The sequence below is a fragment of the Tilletiaria anomala genome (genome assembly GCF_000711695.1).
Source record: "Tilletiaria anomala UBC 951 chromosome Unknown K437scaffold_17, whole genome shotgun sequence".
NCBI classification, from domain to species: Eukaryota; Fungi; Basidiomycota; class Exobasidiomycetes; order Georgefischeriales; family Tilletiariaceae; genus Tilletiaria; species Tilletiaria anomala.
The window spans coordinates 156,978-177,039 of NW_013547005.1; the positions used below are offsets into that span (position 1 = coordinate 156,978).

At 58.5% G+C, this 20,062-nt stretch overlaps 6 protein-coding genes across 6 annotated transcripts; 4 read left to right on the forward strand and 2 right to left on the reverse strand.

Moving 5' to 3' along the window:
- Nucleotides 1–413: 413 nt before the first annotated feature.
- Nucleotides 414–1,552, reverse strand: K437DRAFT_254942 (uncharacterized protein). The gene is made up of 3 exons (XM_013389230.1): nt 1,177–1,552; nt 786–1,089; nt 414–697 (listed from the first exon to the last, which is right to left on the reverse strand). Exons 1-3 carry the CDS (start codon nt 1,399–1,401, stop codon nt 591–593), a joined length of 636 nt encoding a protein of 211 aa, XP_013244684.1. The 5' UTR covers nt 1,402–1,552; the 3' UTR covers nt 414–590.
- Nucleotides 1,553–1,930: 378 nt separating this feature from the next.
- Nucleotides 1,931–4,307, forward strand: K437DRAFT_272998 (uncharacterized protein). The gene is made up of 2 exons (XM_013389231.1): nt 1,931–3,894; nt 4,002–4,307. Exons 1-2 carry the CDS (start codon nt 2,033–2,035, stop codon nt 4,156–4,158), a joined length of 2,019 nt encoding a protein of 672 aa, XP_013244685.1. The 5' UTR covers nt 1,931–2,032; the 3' UTR covers nt 4,159–4,307.
- Nucleotides 4,249–8,314, reverse strand: K437DRAFT_293493 (uncharacterized protein). The gene is made up of 7 exons (XM_013389232.1): nt 6,258–8,314; nt 6,153–6,173; nt 5,698–5,947; nt 5,228–5,598; nt 5,056–5,151; nt 4,445–4,973; nt 4,249–4,365 (listed from the first exon to the last, which is right to left on the reverse strand). The coding sequence occupies exons 1-7, from the start codon at nt 8,208–8,210 to the stop codon at nt 4,349–4,351; spliced, it is 3,237 nt and encodes a 1,078-aa protein (XP_013244686.1). The 5' UTR covers nt 8,211–8,314; the 3' UTR covers nt 4,249–4,348.
- Nucleotides 8,315–9,392: 1,078 nt separating this feature from the next.
- On the forward strand, nt 9,393–13,181 carry K437DRAFT_267169 (uncharacterized protein; the record flags this gene model as incomplete). The annotated part of the gene is made up of 2 exons (XM_013389233.1): nt 9,393–12,225; nt 12,310–13,181. 2 exons carry the CDS (start codon nt 9,393–9,395, stop codon nt 13,179–13,181), a joined length of 3,705 nt encoding a protein of 1,234 aa, XP_013244687.1.
- A 1,385-nt stretch (nt 13,182–14,566) lies between these two features.
- On the forward strand, nt 14,567–16,930 carry K437DRAFT_254946 (FAD/NAD(P)-binding domain-containing protein). The gene is made up of 3 exons (XM_013389234.1): nt 14,567–15,418; nt 15,489–15,929; nt 16,010–16,930. The coding sequence occupies exons 1-3, from the start codon at nt 14,645–14,647 to the stop codon at nt 16,730–16,732; spliced, it is 1,938 nt and encodes a 645-aa protein (XP_013244688.1). The 5' UTR covers nt 14,567–14,644; the 3' UTR covers nt 16,733–16,930.
- Nucleotides 16,931–17,721: 791 nt separating this feature from the next.
- Nucleotides 17,722–20,021, forward strand: K437DRAFT_254947 (putative farnesyl-diphosphate farnesyltransferase). Its single transcript, XM_013389235.1, has 4 exons — nt 17,722–18,108; nt 18,194–18,408; nt 18,475–19,600; nt 19,713–20,021. Exons 1-4 carry the CDS (start codon nt 17,884–17,886, stop codon nt 19,875–19,877), a joined length of 1,731 nt encoding a protein of 576 aa, XP_013244689.1. The 5' UTR covers nt 17,722–17,883; the 3' UTR covers nt 19,878–20,021.
- The last annotated feature ends 41 nt before the right edge of the window (nt 20,022–20,062 follow it).

Here is a 20,062-nt window from a genome sequence, read left to right on the forward strand (position 1 = left end):
AGCTCCATCAGATCGATTCGCTTCTTTGGGCTCCCACTGGCTTCGATAGTTTCTGTGCTCTGATGAATTGACGCGCGCTTCTTCGATGACGACCTTCCCACCTGCCGGCTTGGCCTATTTGCCAAGCGGCATAACGTTTGCTAAGGATGCGGCTGGGCGCGACGTTCGTTCGCAGGGCAGCGAGAAAGTACATCATTCGCAAACGGAAGAATATGAATGCTGGATGCGTATACAAAGTACAAAAGGTCGGGAGGAGATGCGGCGCATGCAACTAAGCTGGAATGAGGCACCGCCTGAAGCCAGCTGAAGAACATGTATCTTTCTAACTGTGGACTCAAAGAGAGTATGTGAGATCGGGGGTATCAAGGGAGAGGCTCCTGCGGTCGAACAGCCAAGGCGAGGCACGCTAGGGCGAGCCGAATATGCATATTATGCAATGTCCTTGATGTACATTTGTGCGCACAGGTGCAAGTGTCGTCGGTGTAGTTATTTGCTATGATCGGTCGGGACTTGGCGCTCCAAATTGCAGAAGGAGGAACCCGGGGAAAGCGAGCCACATGTCATTGTTCGATACCTGTCACGGACTGCAATCAACTGTTTTGCTTGTTCAAGAAACCTCGCATCTTTTCCTGCGCCTTAACCCTCCCCTCTTCGTCTGCTTTCGCGATATTTGCAGCGAGCGCTCTGAGTCCCGGGTCTGTGGCAGCCAATGGGCATGAGGATGCTCCTGTTCAGACTTTTATGCTTTCCATTAATCATCTTCGACCGATAACGGTTACACGCACCTTGGGGTGCCTTGTCCAGCGCTAGGTCCAAATCCTTGGCCGCGTTGATATTCTCATTGAGATGGTAATAGGCCATAGCGCGTCGATACAGCGCCTTGAGGTTTGGTTCCTTCTCCGGGCACAAGCTGAGTACCTTGGTAGCAGCATATACGGCTTTTTGCCACCGCTCCTGCTTAATGTACGCTGCGCAGAGATTGTTGTACACCGATAGGCAGATCTGTTTTGCTTGCGTGTTTTGTTCTTCGGATGATTTGGCGCCGGAATTGGGTGAGAGCGAGTTGATGCCTGCTGCATATAAGAGGGTCTAAAATCGCCAAAACATAAAATTTGGCGACACTCTTGTTCAGAAGAAGTACAGAAAAGGTGGCAGGCATTTCTTTCTACTACAAACCAGGTGCCACTCTTTCAGCGCCTCGACCACTTTTCCCTGTGAATAGAACGCGTTGCCTTCCTCCTTGTGCTTCTGAGCAGTCTTAAGCTTGCCATCGACCGCAGCGAGGTCCTCCACTTTTGGTTGCGAACCGGGTACCGCATCAGAGGAAGACGAAGCAGAATCAGCCGCAGCGATGGCGCTGCTGGACCCGATGGTCGCTTCCGTCTCGACGTCGGCGGGCATTCTGCGGAGTGCTCTCGCGCTACGTTAGTGCTTCTAGTTGCTCAAGCGCTGAGTCCTCTTCAAGACGGGCTGCTTAACTCGCGAAATGCCGGCTTGTGCGTAGCCACGGCGAGAGCTACAGGCAGCTCAAAGCAGCTTAGGCTTGTCTAAGGGTAGCGAATACATCGTACATAATGCCTTCCGACTCTTAAGCTTTGCGTAATGACAAATGCACGAAACAACCAACAGAACCAACAGCGTCTGGGTCCTGCGACACACCCAGTCACATACAATTGCATCGGTGCAACCATCCGATGATCGGGACATCCTTTAAGGCGCAATCAATTGAATGCAGTCGAGTCTTCGCCAAGCATGGGAGAGGGAGCTCTCTCCAAGCGTGGCCCCACATCAAAGGAGGAGCGGGTCACGTGATGGGCCCTTTGCAAGGACGCACTGGCCACTGCAGGCCACAGCGCACTACCTTGGACCACGGTAAATTGCTCCTGACATCTGTTCGCCTCTATGTAGTCCATCCAAGATCCAAGATCCGCGCTTCTCATCCAAATGCTCCAACTTTCAGTGTCAAGGAAGAGGGAAGACACCAAAGGGCCCGCATCAAATTTAAGTAGAACATACGAGAAACAAAGCTGGCATGATGCAGGAAACTGAAGATGGCCCGCCCAAAAAGAAGGGCGGCGCAAAGGGGAGCTGGATCCTGCGCAAGTTGAGAGGAAAACCGAGCCAGGTGCAGACGCCTGATGCGGCAGGAGCAGGAACAGCGGGAGTCCAGCCCGCTTCCTTTTTGTCTCCTGCAGCGACGAGCAAGATCAAGAGCAAAACCAAAAGGGGAGGCCCGAGCTCTTCTGCGATTAGCCCAGCCCAGACCCAGCCCAGCCCCTCACTCTCTGAAAAAGGAACGTCAGCAGCTCTCGGCGGATTCAGATCATCAACTGCCGCGGATGGCCTTGCAGACACCCTGCGCCTGCCAACAACGTCCGAAGACGGCAGCAAAGCTCCGCGATTGGGCGAACTGCCTACAGTCGGGTCTATCTTTTCCGCCGAAGACATCGGAGGCTCGGCACTCGCCACCGGTGCCGCCTCCACGATGTCATCAACGCCAGCGCCCACATCAGCACCGGAGCGGACTCCTGCAATAGTATATGCGATTTCCAGCAGTCAGGATCCTTCGTCTCCACTTTCCACGGGAGCAAGGGGTAATAATAGCAACTATCTGCTGGACCGCTCTACCCGCGCCGACCAAGACAGCTTCAAAGGCGGCGCTACCTCCTCTTTGATAACGGGCACCGCACAAGGCGAGAACGAAGTTGGTCTCACTTCCACCACAGGAACACTCATGTCTGGTGGCAGTGCAGACTTTCGTGGCTCCTCCGAAGGGGAGACAGCGCATGCAGCAGGCACGGTGGATGCGAGCAATGGTGGTGCGGAGCCCACTGCCGTGCTGAGGAGCCAGTCAGGAAATATGCCTAGCGGCGATCAAGTCGAAAAACCAGCCGGGCAGGGCGGAAATGGAGACGAGGAGACATCGTGGTCCGCCGCTGGAGATTCAGACGCAGACGATGATTTCAGCAGCGGGCGCGGAGCGCATAGAAGGGACTCGACAGATGCCGGAACAATGGATACAGGTAAGAGTCGAGCAAGCACCAAACCTACCACCCTTATGAGTCTTGACGGACCAGGTGGCGCAGGCGGCACACATGCTCATATCGCCCAAGCACAGTCGCCTAGCCGCTACGACGCCGAGAGTGCCATGACGGGTAACAATTCAGCCGTGCATTTCGCCGCGCCTTCTACCTCGTCTGGCGGACACGGCTACGGGCAAGCGAGCCAAAGCCAAGGTCACAGGTATAGTCAAGGTGGGCACGGCCACAGTCACAGCCACGGAATGATTCGTTCTGAAGCGCGACCAAGCTCGTCGAATGGAGGTCATACGGCGGACGACCACGTCTCCTTATCTTCGTCGTCCGCCCCTGCTGCGCCGTTCGTCAACGTCCCTGGCTACTCGCGTCCGCACCCAGCCAATAATCCCGCGCCATCTGGATTCCCAGCCGACAATGCAAGCATGCTGACGCTCGCGTCGTCCAATGCGGCACACAGCATGACTGGCGCCCCAAGTCACCGAAGCTTTGTCGGTGTTGGTTTCGGCGGAGGAGCGGGAAGTGGGCGCCCTCCGAGCTTGGGCGGCGCGAAAAGCATCGTGAGCAGCCTGATGGGCGATCGACGCAACAGCTCCGACACACATGCCAGCATGAAGGCGCTCCCGCCACTGAGCAGGCGCGGTAGCGATGAGAGCACTCGCACCAGCGGTGGTGGGACTGGGGCAGGCGGAGCGGGGGGCGTCGGCACGGATCGAGACAGCCTATTGGCTCAGGGTCATACTTCTCAGGCAGCGCCGAGCATCGGCAGCGTCGCACACTCTGCCTCCGCCCCTAGCCCCACTGCGGCCCCCTTCGTTGTTGCGCCTGGCGGACCAGGTGCGCCATTTGACAGAATCAGGTGAGTCTTTGTGCGGAGGTCCACGCTGGCGAGTTTCTGTTCCAGAGAGCTTTCTGACAGATACGCGTTTCCCCTTCGTTCTATTGCCGCAACACTATGCTATGCAGCATGCACCGCACACCATCGCAGCGAACAGTCGCGACGCAACTCTCCATCCCACTTTCCACACACGCCGCCGCTGGTGGCTCTGGCGGCGCGGACGCGTCCGCTGCATCAGCATCGGCACCGGCACCGGCACCAGCGGCTGTCAGTACAAGTGCATAGCATGCTGAATGGTCGTCTTTCCCTCTCAACTTGATTACCGATGATCCTGCCCAATCCATCTCGCTCGCCTCCTCTAAAGCTTGAAAAGGTGTATCTACTGTAGTTAGTATGTATAAGTTACACATGTTCCATTCCAAATGAATAAAAAGTAGAGGAAAGAGAGAAGGAGGCCCGCCCGTTGCCTTCTGTGCTACGATTTGCTCCAGACTGTCGTGCGCAGCAAAGTGTATTAATTCTTCAGCATCAAACTGCAAAGTGCGGCTGAACGCAAACAACGTGGACTCACCTTCTGGACCTAAGGCTAAGATCAGATTGAATGCCTTGTCCCGATGGTTCATATTGGCGAAAAAATACGACTTGCCGTCGGCCCGTTTGATCTGCAGGCCGCTGCTGCTCCACACAAAGAGCTTCATACTGTTCGTCTTGATCAAATGTGTTATCTCCGTGAACGGTGTCTTGCACGCCCTACGCGAGTGTCCGGGTCCAACGCGGGAGTGGACGCCTACAAAGTAGATACCCTCGGTCGTGACGTGCAAGAATCCGGGAACGCCGCGATTCTGGCAGAAGAAAGAACCGAGCTTCCGCGGCTTGTTGCTAGTGCGTTTCTTTTTGCTGTTGCTGCTCTCGTCGTGAAATGCGGCGATCTCCTCGGCGATGGGAAGGTCGATTGCCGCGGCGAAGGGAATATGGCTGGTGCCATCGATGGACTCGATTTGCGCCGGCTCGTTGAAGAGCCCGGATGCATAGACGGCATTCTTGAGCCTGCTTGCGCTCGTCTGGTCTTCTTCTTCTTGCAAGTGGCGACGGCGCAAGAGCTGCAATATAATGCAACGAGCCAGATGAGACAAAAAGTGAGACAACAGAAGTGCCAATGTCAAGACAGCAGCTTGAGCTTACCTTGATCGCGAATTGTGCGTCCGTCGGGCAGCCCCACAATGCCCACCAAATCGGGCTCAATGGTCGTCTGTAGCGTGGGTAGTGCGATTGCAATGGCTGTGCAGGGCGCAGGGCACCCTATCAGCATCCCTTCCTCTGGCTGGAGGGCCAGTAGAGCGCGATTCGAACTCACTAGGAGAATGAAGAAGAGAACGCCGATGCAGAAGAAGAAAGCTTTGAGTACCATCTGCGGCGGTGCAAATGTGACGAAGAGCGTGAGGATGCTGAGCTGCGCGATGGTGCGCCACGTAGCAGTCGGATTCCTCCAGAGGATGAGCGACTTGATCTTCTCGTGTCCGTCGGCAATGTCGCCAAGCGCGACCTGCGTCGGGATGCCAAACGTGTCGATCCAGCGCCTGTACAGGTTGAAGATGTCGAGCCGCGAGCGCTGCCGCAGGCGCTCGTTGATGCGCTCCGCCTCAGCGCCACGCTTGAAGCGCTCCTTGACCTTCTCCGCGATGACGGAGACCTCCGGCGGGAAGAAGCGGAAGCGGCAGATGCAGACTGCGCGGCCGATCGCAGTGGAGCGAGCCAAAGTAAGATTGACGTCAGTATGGGTGTGCGCTCTGTGGCGAAAGGTTGCATGCATTCATGCGAACGCACAGATCATGTAGAGAAGAAAGGAGGTGGGGAGCATATCGGTGTACCACAAGCAGAAGTAGATCATCGCCGCGATGGCCGTGCGTCTGGGGTTGTCCCATCTGTACAGCTCGCGGGTGTCGCGCAGCAGACGCTCCCAGAAGGGCGCAATCAGGTAGAGGCGCGCGATGTGCGAGCGCGTCCGGCTCTCGCTGTACGCCGCCTCGGGCGCGTCGTCCAGCTCGCCAGGCGCATAGCGTTCGATGAAAGCGAGCTGACGGGCAGAAGGAGGGACAGAAGGAGGGACAGAAGGAGGGACAGAAGGAGGGACAGAAGGAGGGACAGGAGCAGGGACAGGAGCAGGGACAGGAGCAGGGACAGGAGCAGGGACAGGAGCAGGAGCAGGAGCAGGAGCAGAAGGAGGAAGGTGGTTCCAGGGGTCAGAGGGCGCTTTATCGCTGCACCGTCCTGTGACTCACAATGTAAGCGATGGTGAACGCCTGTAGCAGCATGGTGGGAGCGATAGTTTCGCCTGCCTGATCAGCCTCCTCCCTTGGGACTCAAAGGGGAAGGGAGGCACTCACGACGCCATCGACTTCTTCATCGCCATAGCTGTCCACCGCCACTTCTTCATCCAGATTCGCCGCTTCAAGGAGCGTCCACTCGTCCCCCAGTAACCCTCTCTCCGGTTCTCCATCCTCCTCCTCCGCCCCCGCCGGCTTGAGCTCGACATTGGACGCATGCACGTCGATGCGGCCACCACTGGGGTCGCGCTGGAGGATGCCATCTCCGTCTTTGAAGCGTCTCGCGTCGCGCTCGCTCGTGGTGCTGGATATGTCGACGCGCCCGCTGCTTCGGCGCGAGCGGAGGAGGGCGCTCTTTTCTCCGCCTGCCGCTTCCACCGCCACAGCACCAGCACCAGCGAGGGCACCTTCGATCGCGGAAGAGCGCAGAACGCCGCCGACGGCACCACTGCTGCTGCTGTCCATCTTTCCCCTGTCCGTATCCGTATCCGTATCCGTATCCGTATCCCTACCCCTGTCCCTTTCCCCGTCCCTGTGCTTTTTTTTGGCGTCCTTGAACGCGCTCACGGACATGGCAGGCAGCGCCGCACGGGGTTCCGCGACGGCGGCGTGCTGCTCCTCGCGCATGGCACGGAGGCCCTGGTCGACATGCGTGAGAACGCTGATGCGGCGGCCATCTCGCGCGGCCTGTGCCGCCTCGTCCGGCGCGACGCGAAAGTCAGACCAGCGCGGCATGCGGCGCTGCGGGTTGCGCGTAGCGGCGGGGACGTGCATCTGGCGCGTATGCTTGCTAAAGTTGCGCAGGAAGTGCTTCAGCTCAATCTCCTCAAGCTCCAGCAGGGGCCGGTTCAGCGAGTGGTTCGCCTTGCCGCTTGCAAGTGAGTGCGCGGACGCACGATCGGCATCGCGCTTGGATGCCAATGCTAACGCCGACGCCGCTGCTGCACCGTGCCACGCCTGCGGGTGCCGGGAGTGCGCGCCAATATCCTTGGGCACCTCTGGGCACTGCGGGATGGTGTTCGGGCCGGCCGCGTCGCGCTGAAAGCGGGCAGAGACGGCGTCGGAGAGAACGCGATGAAGGTCAAGTTCGCCCGCGTCGACTATCACGCTTTCCTCCTCAGAGGACAGGGACGAGCGCCTGCTGCCGCTGCTGGCCGCCTCGCCAAAGGCGTGCAGTGCGTCATCGTCTTCGTCGTAGTCCGAGTCGGAGACATCGCCACACGGAGCGGGCATCATGACACGGTGCAGGCGCTCCGCAGGGCCGCGCGGGAGGCGGTTCGCGCGCACGGGCATTGCCCCGGGGACGATCTTCATTGCTTCGAGTGGGCTGGGGCCATGGTGCAGCAGCAGCGGGGGGGACTCGGGGAGCGCTTGCGTCTGGGTCTGCGGAGAAGGGAACGAGAACGCGAACGCGTGTGCTGCCTCGGGGTGCCGTCCAGGAGCGGCAGCAGCAGGTGGTGCTGCAGCTGCTGCTCCCGCGTGCTTGATCGGTGTGCCGGCTCGAGGTAGCTCGGCGCTGCCTTTTCGCACAATAAGGCGGCTGAGGGTCGCGCCGGTGGTGCTCTGTCTTTCGTTGTTTCCCGGTTTGTACTTCTTTTTGGCCTCGTTGGCAGCGGCGTCGCGCTGCTTGGCTTTGGCGAGAAAGCTGGCAAAGTCACCCGTCGGGTCTAGGGCATATTTGGCAATTGCGCTGCGCTTGGGCGGCAAGCGCTGAGCAGCGGCAGAGCAGGGATGTTTGGCATCGTGACTGTTGCGTCGTGAAGGCGCGTGCACAGTATCAGCAGATCGCTTCCGGGCGGCGTCGTGGTGCTGCAACGAGGTCGAGGGGGCGGGCTGGGCGAGGGCCTTGTGGCTGCTGCTGTGCGCACCGGGCGGGGTGAGCCTGTTCAAGAAGGCGCTCAAAAGCCTTGCGCTGGCGCTGGTGCCTTTGCGCCGCTCGTCGTCGACGACGACGACGACATCGACAGGGCGGGGGTCAAAGGAGAGGCCGGCGCTGGGCTTGGTCAATGTCATGGTATCTGCTTGTGCTGCGGCGGACGCCGCGCTGGGCGGCGGGCCATGCAGGCGGCGTTACCACGTCAGCGGGGCACGCGGTGGGAATCCGCCTTCCAGGGCAGGCGCATGTAGAATGGAGAGCGAGCCAAGGCAATGTGGGTACAACGCTGCCTGGCCTTGTACGATCGAAGAAAGCCATGTTATCAGTGGTGCTAGCATCTGCATCCAACCCTAACTCCCGTTTCTCTTTTCTTGCTCTCCGCCCCCAGCGTGAAAGCGCAGAAACAGCCAGCCTCTCTCGGCCGAGAAGGATGAACTGTGTGTAACCCCGCCAACATGGCATGGTCACGGCAGATAAGGGAACTGATAATACCATGTCTATATATAAATGTGCTGTCCCCCACTGAGAATGGCTGCGATGCGATGGCCATGCAGCCTGCCTTGCTTTGACCCGTGCGTGCATGTATGGAGCTGGGCGGCGATGGATCGAAACTGTCAGAAGCGCATGCAAAGTAGCATCGAGTGAATCAATCTCTGGGGCATGGCAGGTCAGAGTGCCCAAGCGGGGACCGTGCACAGTGTGCGTGCACTGCGTGCTGGACAAGCAACACTGTCCAGAGACGACTCAGTAATCCCCCCCCCATTGACTCTGCTCTTTTGGGGGGTGTGGCGTGCGTGCGCGGACCACAGGAACTGCTGTACCACAAGTGCCATGTAGCAGCAAGCTGTGTGCCCCACTCTCTCATCCTGGCCATCTAGTGGGCAGGCAGCCGTATCAATCCAGTCTATTCCACGGGCTGTGGGGGCGCGTCGCCACTGCACATACACATGTACATTGACTTGCATTGCCACTTGCACATACAGCCTCTGTTGCCTGATGAACAGTCGAGTCTCTGACGAGTCCAGATGCATCGAGTCAAGTACCAGTGACCAACACGCGCAGGCAATCTCTCGGTCCCCGGCACTCAGCGTGTGCTGCGCAGCAGACGTCCAATCGCACCCCACACCCGCACCGTGCGACAGCGAGAGAGATAAGGCTGTGGTTGCCCCCCCCCGGCGCACACGCAACCGCCGCCCAGCACTCCTCGGCCTCGCATCGAATGGCTTAACAGCATCCACCCGCCAAGACGGACGGATGGCCGGTAGCAGCGCTACATCACCTCCGCCACTGGCACCCATCACCGTCGCACACTAAGCACCATGTCGTCCGCCATCGACCAAGGCGACGAACAAGGCTCCTCTGCACAAAACTCGCCGCCCTCTTCCCCGCACAGCCCTGCCATCTCCGACAGCTTCATCGCCATCGGCAGCCCTGCTTTCCTGCCTCTTGTGCACGGTATCCCATCCGGCAACGCCACCGCGCCTGCTACTACCCCGTCTGTAGCGGCAGCAGCCCCGCCGTCCTCGCCCATCTCGCCAACCGCCTCGGACTCAGACTCGCGTACGCCGTCGTCGACCTGCAACCTCGACGACGTGACGAATCTGTCGGACATCTCCTCGCTCGACCATGAGGACCTCTCGCTCGCCGAATACGACCTGCTCCCCGAGGCGTTGGCGTTCAATCGCCGTTCATCCACACGCTCGCACGACGGCACAACCGCCACACCACCTACCGTTATTCACTCGGCTAGCACGCCAGACTCAATCCTCGGCGCCCTCGACAGCGGTGATCGCAGCGGCAGTAGCGGGTTTGGCGCACGCCTCCAGGCCCAGGGCCCGCTCGCAGCAGATGACAAGGACGGCACCCCAGAGCACAACAGCGTTATCCTCTCCTCCACTGGCAGCTCGTTTGCAACGCTCACGTGCAGGCGCAGCACCGACGGCACGGCGGCGGACAGCAGCGCCAGCCTGGAGAGCAACCTGGCGTTTCCGCGCCACGACCACGGCGACTTTTTCATGAACGCGGCGCACTACACGACGCTCGACTCGTCTGCTGCGCGCTCCGCCTCCCCTTCCTCGTCCTCCTCCTCCTCCTCCTCCGCGCACCAAGAAGCGCAGCGGCAGCAGCAGCAGGCTTCTCTGTCCGAGTTCTGGCTCGCCTCGCAACGTGCGGGTGCTGCGCGTCCACTACGCGCCGATCATGAGCACGAGGACGACTTTGCCCGCCGGATCGGCCTGCGCAACCAGTGGAGCCAGCAGGCAAGCAGCAGCTGCGCCGCCGAGCAGAGCACTAGCAGCGACGACGACGACGACGACTACAACGAAAAGCTGAGCCCGTCATCGTCCCAAGCGCAGCAGCCCTTTCGCACCACCCCCGCCGATATCACAGCCGACGTGGGAAGAGAAAGGCCCGCAGGCACCCGCGCCCTCCCTACGGCGCAAGGTCTAAAGTTCTACACTGCTGTGGAAGCGGGCGTAGCTGGCGCGAGCATCCGCCTACCGCTGCGCGTGAGCGTCCTCGTGCTCGTCGAGCAAGGAACGGACCAGGCTGGCGTAGCCACGGTCGTGCAAGCGACCGTCAGGGCCATCCAGGAGTCGCTGCTAGCAGCGGGCATTGACCGCAAAGTGAGCGCGCTGTGCCCTCATACTGCGCTGCCTGCAAGCAACTTCCCGCGGATAGACTATGCACTGACATCCACACCCGTTTCCTCCGCGCAGTTAGCGGTGTACATGTACCAGTACGGCAGCGAAAGCGAACAGGATGTCCCGCGCACGACGCAGTTGCTCTCACAGCAGGCGCGCCACAGCGCCTTCATCCTCTGCCCCGTCTCCCGCCATGGCACCTCCGCCTCGCTCGCACCGACCCTAGCCAAGCTGCTCTCGCCGCCCGGCACAGTCGCCGACGCCGAGACATGTGCCAGGCCGTTCCTTCTGCCCGTGCTGCTGCCCAATGCCAATGTCGACGCTAGCGCAAACGCGCCGCCCAGAAGCACCCCCAGCACCGCAACAAGCAGTACAGCATTTAGCCTCCCGTCGCACGCGACCGAGCACACCCGCGCGACCAGAGACATGCTTCGCTACCTCGAGACGCGCAACGTCGACCGCAGCTGGACGAGCGTCGTGCGTGCGCTCGCGCAGCTGCTCCCTGCCGCCGCCGCCAATGATGATGATGATGGTGGTGGTGATGATGGTGATGGTGATGGTGATGGTGGTGATTGCAAAGTGCGGAGCGCCGCAGCTGTCCGCGCGCACGCACACCTCCTCCCACCGACAGCCACAGACCTCACGGAGAAGGTGCTGCCGCTGAAGGGCCTGCACCTCGCTCTGCAGGTCGCGCACCGTGGCGATCCCGCGTGGGCCGCCGCGTACGCCGCTCGCGACAGCGGCGCGCCGCGTAGTTCCACGCCCGATCTGGAGCGACAGCTCAATGGGGGCAAGCCAGATCCACCCGCCGCCGTCGCTGCCACCGCTGCAGGGAGCGCTGCCGCGCGCAGCAAAGCACGCTCGGCCCTCGTCAGCACGTCGCAGCTTGGCGCTCTGCTGCTGCTCAGCTACTCCCTGGCGCTCCTCATGTCCAGCGGTCCGCTCGCGTTCCTCCATCCCGAAGCGCTTGCGCAGCGCTGGCTCGGCACATCACTTCTGTCTTCTTCGCTTTCTATCCCTCTTACGCTCTCGCCTGCCTCCTTATCGTCGTCATCGTTGCCCTCTCCGGGAGGCTCCGCTTCCGCGCCGATCACGTCTGTGCTGGAATTGGACATGACCAGCATCCTACCACTGTCGCTCGCCGAAGTTGCGAGCAAGGCGGCGCCGCCGCGTGAAGTTGCCGTCCGCGTGATGGAGCGCAGCCTCGTGCGCCACAGGGATGCGCACGCTCTCAAGCACGCGGACGCCGATGTCGACGTTGAACCGGACTCTGCTCCTCGCCATCGCAAGCGGGCAAAGCGGAATATTTCGTGCACGGCGAGGAGCTCGCACAGCGTTCGGACGGTCATGAGCGCGCCTTTGCACGAAGCGAGCAACGATGATGCGGCCATTCAAAAGCTGACTGCTCTCCTTGGCTTGGTTCGAAACGGGGAGGATAAGGTCTTGGGCAAGGTTCGCTATACCAAGGAAGTCGCGATCGCAACAGCAGCTGGCACACTGTCGGACACACGTGCGTATGCGTCGTGATGCTGTAAATATATATATATAGAGGGCACAGCTGGTATTGACGCGGCTTCGCTTCAAACGCTTTCAGGGCCTGACTTGCTCGCATACGCAACGCCCATGCTACATGATATCGTCTCCGCTCTCAGCGCATGGCAAGAGCATCTGCACCAAGCAGCGCGGGTCCTTTACGCCGACCTGGAGATCTTCACGGGTCAACTGGCATCTGTCTATCGTGCGCAAGCAGAGGCTGCTGCCACGTTTGCGCACAATGTCAGAAAGCTATGTGACCAATGGTGGACAGACTACAAGGCGAGTGAGGCAGAGCGCGAGGCGTGGCTGGCGGATATCGCTGTAAGCCTAAGCCAGAACTTAGATACCGCGCTGGAGGCTGCTTCCGACGGCACGAAAATCGTCCAAGCCGCGGCGAAGAAGCTGGCGGAGGAGGGCAAAGTCAAATGGAAGGAAAGCGAGAGCCAACGCGAGTACGCCAAGGAGCAGGCCCTCGAACATCTCGCCAAGCTGCAGGAAGCCGGCGATGCTCTTGGAAAGGAGGCCTCCAGGGCCGCCGTGCAGGGCGCGAAGCGCGCCAAGGGATGGTCCGAAGCCTTCGCCATGCGCGCCAAGGAACGGTGGGCCGAATCGCTGTTCGAGGCGTCGGAAGCAGCCGCAAGAGCAAAAGAGCGGATGCAGCCGCTCGTCGCTGACGCGTCTGTCGGCGCTCGCGCGGTGCTGCTAGAGTTGAAGCAGGCTACGTACACGACTTTCACATCGTCCTCGCAGGAGCAGCAGCGGTCGAAGCGAATGTTGCCCAACATAGCTTCGTTCAAAGCGCACCTCCGTTCACGACGCATTTCGAAGGGGGCGATGCCGCGCAATCTGTTTGAGAGCCCCAGCAAGAAGAAAGCCGAGAAGCAGCGAAAGGCCAAAAGCAAATCCCGGGGCCTCAAGTCCTGGCGTTGATGACTGATTTGATTGATCGATGATACCATTCTGCATTTGTTCGCTCGTTCGTCGGGTTCGCTTGATTGTACCACCACCCGCCATCACCGTTCATGTCGGTCCTGTTCTGAGCCAATGTGGTTGTGTCTTTGTCCATGTTGTGTGGTCTTATCGCCTTTGTCCAAATGTAGATATAGCTCTTCCAATTGTGTATTTTTAGAGCAGCGTTTAACTTCGGTTGCCCATTCGATCCAACCGATGTCCTCTTTTACCCAGCTTCGGCCGCCAGATCATTGGACTCGGACTCTCGACCAAGGCTATAAACACAAAATGCAAAAGCTGCGAGTGCAGAACTGGTTGTGACGGTGCAAATGCCCTCCGAAAAGAAAACCCCAGATGCGCCCTTCCGTTTCTTGGAAATGACCCCATCGTTGGTGGCCAAACCTTGTTAGGTTTCTGAGCCATTGATCCTAGTAGCATATTTTCTCATTTCCTTTCGAGACTCATGTTGCCTTGCCGGACTGAGCCCGCAGTTGAAGCTTCAAACGTCAGCTCCGCATGGGACGATGAGACAAACAAAGAAGCCTTGGTTTCACGCATCCTTCACATGATGAAATGTTGATTACACGATCGGGCGTTTCTGAAACCCAACCGATCATTTGGCGCTTCTGGCATGCGGGCGGACAATGATACTCCCCTATCAGCGTTTCCGACCTTGCGATCGAGCATGGTCGGATGTGGCGAACCATACCCGCCAACCTATTCATCGTTAACCCGCGAAGAGCAACTGCGCTTGGAGATGAAGTTGGCTTGTTCGCACCGACTGGAACCTCTCAAATCATCCGATGCTTTAAAGGGAATTTCGCCAGCCATCATTTTTACCCACCCTCTTCCAAGCTATAGCAGGATGTGCAACATCTATGACAGGCTCACTGCAAACATGCATTGTCACGGAAGGTGTCAATATTGCACTTGCCGTAGCCATGCTGTGATCTGCCGATCCCCAACCACCTCAGGCGAAACAGTTTGCACTTTCCATTTGCTTGCATGCCTACGAACGTTGAGCGTTCAGTAGACTCTTGATAAGGGAGATGCACGGCAGATGCAATCGTTGGGTTTAAAAGGTCCCCAATTTAGACGACGCAACGAAAAACTCCCCAAATTAAGGTGTTAGGGTACTGGGGCGCCACAGCAAGGGGACGTGTTGGGCTCAAGTTGTAAATACCTTTTTAGTCAAACGGTCAAGCCTCATTTTTGTTTCCGGTAGCTTTGCAACGGTATACCCCGTAACAATGTTGAAAACCCCATGTTTTAGATTAGAGGCCCCCGAAAGTCTAATTGAGGGGTAGCTAGTGCATACTCGTTCGTGATGAGGATTGACACATCTCGATCATCAGGGCATCCACCATTGAGGCTCTACCGGCTACCTCAGCAACGCTGCAAGGCCGTCCATCAGTCGCCCAATCGCTCGTGATCTCTGCGGGATGCGCATCGCGGTCGTCGGATCAGGCGTCTCCGGCCTGAGCACAACGTGGCTGCTGAACGAGTACTCGGACCACGAGGTGCATCTGTTCGAGGCGGATGACCGTGTAGGCGGACACACCAACACGGTCCACTTTGACCCGCCGCAGCATGCATCTTCGCCCTTGTCTCTGACGAAGGTACCAGATCATCCCCAGGATGCTGCCACTTCGGGCACCCCTTCGAGCCAGGCAAAGCCGAACCTCCAGTCTACGCCGGTCGACACTGGATTCATCGTCTTCAATGAGGTGACCTACCCCAACTTCCTCCGCTTCTTGCGGTTGCAAGGCGTGGACATCCTCGACTCAGACATGAGCTTCTCTGTCTCCCGCTCGTCTGTGCCACGGCTGCCGCGCTCCTTCCCGCCCATCCCATCCTTCGGCTCTTCCTTGCCCACGATAACAAATGCCGGTCAGGCGGTGTGGGCGAATCGCAATAACCAACGGGGTGCTAGCGACGGTGACGACGACGAAGATGCTCTTTTGCCCGAGCGCGGCGCATTCGAGTGGGCCGGCGGGTCTCCTTCGGCGCTGTTCTGCCAATTCACGAGCCTCTTCGACCCATCGCATTGGCGCATGGTCTGGGAGATTATCCGCTTCAACCATGAGGCCCTCGTCACCTTGCGTCTTGACTCGAACAAGAAACGACAAAAAGGGCAGACCGAGAGGGAAGAGAGCATTTGCGAGTGGTTGGACGCTAGGGGATACAGCGATAGCTTTAGGAAGAACTATCTCATCGTAAGCAATATTTGTGGACATTTTCCTTTCGGTCCCGGCTGTCTGAACTCCAGTTCGCCCCGTCATCCAGCCCATGACCGCCTGCATCTGGTCCACACCACCCGGAACGGCTCTGCAGATGTTCCCAGCGGTGACTCTTCTGCGCTTCATGCACAACCACCATCTCCTGCAGATCCTGAACCGTCCACAATGGCTCACCATCCGTGGAGGCTCGAGCGAGTACATCCAGCGCATTCTGTCCAAACTGCCGCCAGGCAGGCTGCACACGGGCCAATCTGGCGCAGTGCAGCCCGGGAGCGCAAAGAAGTTCATGGATGGAAATACGAGGGAGTGGACATTCGTCACTGCCGACGGTCAGGAGCATCGATTCGACAAGATCGTTTTCGCGACTCATGCGGACATCAGCTTGGGAATTTTAGATGCAGCGCTGGACGGTGGCGAGCCGCTGCGTACAGCCTTGGAGCAGTTCAAGTTCAGTAAAAACAAGACCGTGCTGCACAGCGATGAACGGGTGAACTTGCGATTGATTCACTTCCTCCCCAAGATTCGAGCTTGCGCTTACGAGACCTTTATCTTCCGCCTTTGCTTTAGCTCATGCCTGTGCGGCGCGCAGCCTGGTCAGCATGGAACTTTCTCGCCGAAGAGCAGGATGGCGGCGTTGATTTGGACCGCGTGACGCTAACATACTGGATGAACCTGCTGCAATCGCTGCCGAGCGAGAAGCATGGACCTGTACTTGTCACGCTCAACCCACCACCCGGCCCTTCGTACCCGGCGAAGCACCTGATCGTCAGGGAGCAAGCGTATGAGCACCCCATCTACACGTCTGACTCGGTGCACTTCCAAGCAGAGGTGGAGAAGCTACAAGGCAGCATGGGACTCTACTTTGCTGGCGCATGGCTTAAGTACGGCTTCCACGAGGACGGCTTCTCATCCGGTATGCGCGCAGCCATCGCACTGGGCGCCAAGGCGCCCTTTGAGCCGATACCCGCCGAGCGGCCTGTGCCGCACCTGCTGCTCGCCACGGCGCTTGTCGCACTTGCCGAGCGCGCGCGCAGCATCGCGACTGCCCTCTTTGCGTCGCCTGTCGTTTTCGGGCTGATCGTCGCGAATGTGCTGATCGAGCTGGCGGTAAATATTGCCTTTGCTTTCACCACGAGCGCCGATTCGAGGCAGAGCAGAAAATGCCAGATCAGGAACACTCTTAGGGAGATCAGAATCAGGTGGGAAGGGTCGCTCGGCCACGTCCCGAACGGCGACAAGCCGCCCTTATGGCATCCCGAGCGGGCCATCAACGGAAAGGGTTCCCATTAATGGCGGCACATGGGCACCTTGGCAGACAAGACTATTCTAAAGCCGTCAAGACAGCAAAAGAGGCATATTGCAATGGGCCGTGGAACATCAGGGAGAGAATGCTATGTTACGGTTTCAGAAGCCGCGCGATTAAACGATCAAGCAGTACGAGTGTTGTAGATCAGTTGCAAAACCTTTGTTCTGAAATCCTCGATGGCTTGTGGATCAATGGACATGGGCAGAGACACCTCTTCCGGCTGAAAGTCGACGTCGAGAGGCGTGCTTACGACAGGTGGGCTTTGCTGCGCTGCTGCAGTGTGCCGGTTGCTTGATAGCTGTGATGATGTAGACGGCGTTGACTCGCAGTGTCGCTTGTCCCTTGATGGATCGGGAAAATGTCAGGGTAGACCGACGGCTTCTGTTGCCATTCCTCTTACTGTTGGAACTTGTGCGCGTCCGACCGCGAGCAAAAGGCGATGGACTCAGCGCGAGGCGAAGGAAAAGGGTTCGATACTAATGGCACTGCTTGACTTGCTTCACTACCTTTGGCGGTACTGTTGGCTCATTGCAACCGTCACTGTAACGCGTGTAGCCCAAAGCTCGAGAGCAGGCACGTTCTCAGCGCCAAGGCAGCGATGATCTGAGCTTAGTCATAGGTTAGTTCACCGCAAAGCCATGGTGAACGTCAAGTCGAAAATGGTCTTGACGTGCGAAGGCAGTGTGTAATGTAGTAACCCTCGGCTAATCGCCTCGCTGGAGAATCGCTCTGTCAGGTGCTCTCGGTACCAACAGACCAGCTGCGTTCTCTTCTGGACCAGCACATGCAATTGGCTTGTGATCCATGGACGATCATGGACCTCTTCCAAAAGAAGATGATCTTGAAACTTGAAGGAGAACGTCGGCAATCTGAGCGTAGAGTTCAGACTGCTCCAGTGCTGCACCCGAAGGTGTGCGATATGTGGAGCTTGCAACCAACCTTCGAATCTGAATCAATCTATAGAATCCTCCTCGTCGTCCCTCAACAGGGTTTGTACGGTAGAAGCCAAAGGTCGATCCCGTCCAGAAGCAGATTTCTCGGCCAAACACAGCTGCACTAAAGGGAGCAGATAAGTACAGTTCCAACCCTGCCTCCGAAGTTATTCCTGAACAGCGGCATATCCAGCGCTGGCACCATGGGCGTCTTCGACCTAGTCCTCCTCGCCCTTACCCGTCCGGGCGAGTTCCGGTCGCTCGTACATTACAAGATCTGGCGCGACCCGCTCAATGACATTAAGCTCAACCCGAAAGAGTCGGGATGGGATCGCCAGCAGATGCGCGAATGCTGGAAGTTCTTAGACTTGACCAGCCGTAGTTTCGCTGCGGTCATCAAGGAGCTCAAAGGGGAGCTCAGCAGAGTTGTGGGTGATCATTCCATTCCACCTTCTCTCCCTGACCCTCCTACAATTTGATTGCCTTTTGTTTATTTCTTGAATGTACTCGCAGATTTGCCTCTACTACCTCATTCTCCGAGCGCTCGACACGATTGAGGATGACATGACCATCCCGGCGGACAAGAAGATCCCCTTGCTCACATCCTTTTACAAAAAGCTTGAGGTGCCGGGATGGAATTTTACAGAGAGCGGTCCCAACGAGAAGGACAGACAGCTGCTTGTCGAGTTTGACAAGGTCATTGCCGAATTTCAGCTGTTGGACGAAAAGTGAGTGCTCACTTAAAAGCCTCGGTGCACCTTCCCGGACGACTGACCAACTTACATCGCCCACAGCTATCGCATTGTCATCTCCGACATGACGGCCAAGATGGGCGCAGGGATGGCATCATACATTGAAGCCTCCTCTTCAAGCGACAACTCTCTTTGCGTTGTGCGCTGGCAGGACTACGATCTGTACTGTCACTTTGTCGCAGGCCTCGTTGGCGAGGGCCTTTCGCGCCTGTTTAGCGCATCAGGGATGGAGCGCCCTTGGCTCGGAGAGCAGCTGATCCTATCCAACCACATGGGACTGTTCCTGCAAAAGACCAACATCATCCGAGATTACGCAGAGGACTGCGAGCAAGGCCGCTTCTTCTGGCCCAAAGAATGCTGGGCTGCGCCCGAATGTGGGTTCGCGTCGCAGGCGGCTGTAGCGGACGGGATTGAGGAGACATCGCCAGGGTCCAACGTCTACAGGGCCAAGGCAGGCGAGCTGGGGCAACGAAGCATGAATGTATTGAGCGCCATGCTGCTCGACGCGCTTTCGCACGCGACCCAGTCGCTTGACTACCTCGCCGTCCTGCGCGAGCAGTCAGTGTTCAACTTCTGCGCCATCCCGCAAGTCATGGCTATCGCGACGCTCGAGCTGATGTTCGCCAACCCGAACGTTCTGAAGAAGAACGTCAAGATCCGCAAAAGCCAGGCGGTGCAGCTCATTCTGCGGGCAACAAACCCGCGCGATGTGGCTTGGACCTTCCGGCGCTATGCGCGGAGCATGCATGCGCGCCTCTCGCCCGACGACCCGTACTTTGTGCGCTGGAGTGTCGAGCTCAGCCGCATCGAAGTGTGGTGCGAGACACTCTACCCTTCCTACGTCAGCGCGCCTGGCGGTGCCGACTCGTCCTCCACTGCGCCGGCGCCGAATGCGAATGATGCACGCACCAACGCCATGCGCCTTTTCGGGCAGCTGCAGAAGCAGCGTGCAGTCTCTCAGGCGCGTGCGCTTCGCGCGAGTGGCACGGGCAACGATGAAGCGAGTGACCGGCAGCTTTCAATGTTTGCACGTGCCGCTTTGAGCGCCGAGGAGCGCGAAAAGAGGGAGCAGAAGGATAAGGATGACCTCATGCGGTTCTTCGTGCTCATGATGGCTGGCATGACCGTAGTGATTGCCATCATTGCTATTGTTGTCTTTGAGATTGCGGTGAGTCTCCTGCATAGGGCGCAATTTTCGCTCGAACCTCAATCCGGCCCGATAGCACAGAGATCATACTGATGCCTCCCTGCATATTCTCCTCCGATCCCGCTACATCCAGTGGTACTGGCAATCGAGCGAGCAAGACCCGCTCTCTCTTTTACTTACAGCGCAGTACCACACTATCCGCGCCAAGGGCCTGCACGTCTTTGCGCACCTGGCCGAGTGGGGTAGCGAAATTTTTGGCGAAGGCGTTAGCAAGACGGCCAGCAAGGTGGAGCTGTGAATGCACGGGCAAAAAGGAGTGGGGGTGCGCTCATGCCTTTGGCCCGTTCGAGCATTGAGTCGCGGCAGTGAGAAGGTTCAGATGCGTAGGAATAATCTAGTCATGTACTGTGTAGGCTTTACATTTCTTCAAAAGGGGCGGTCCGCTCTTAAACTCTTCTCATCGTGAAACTGGAATGCCCGGCA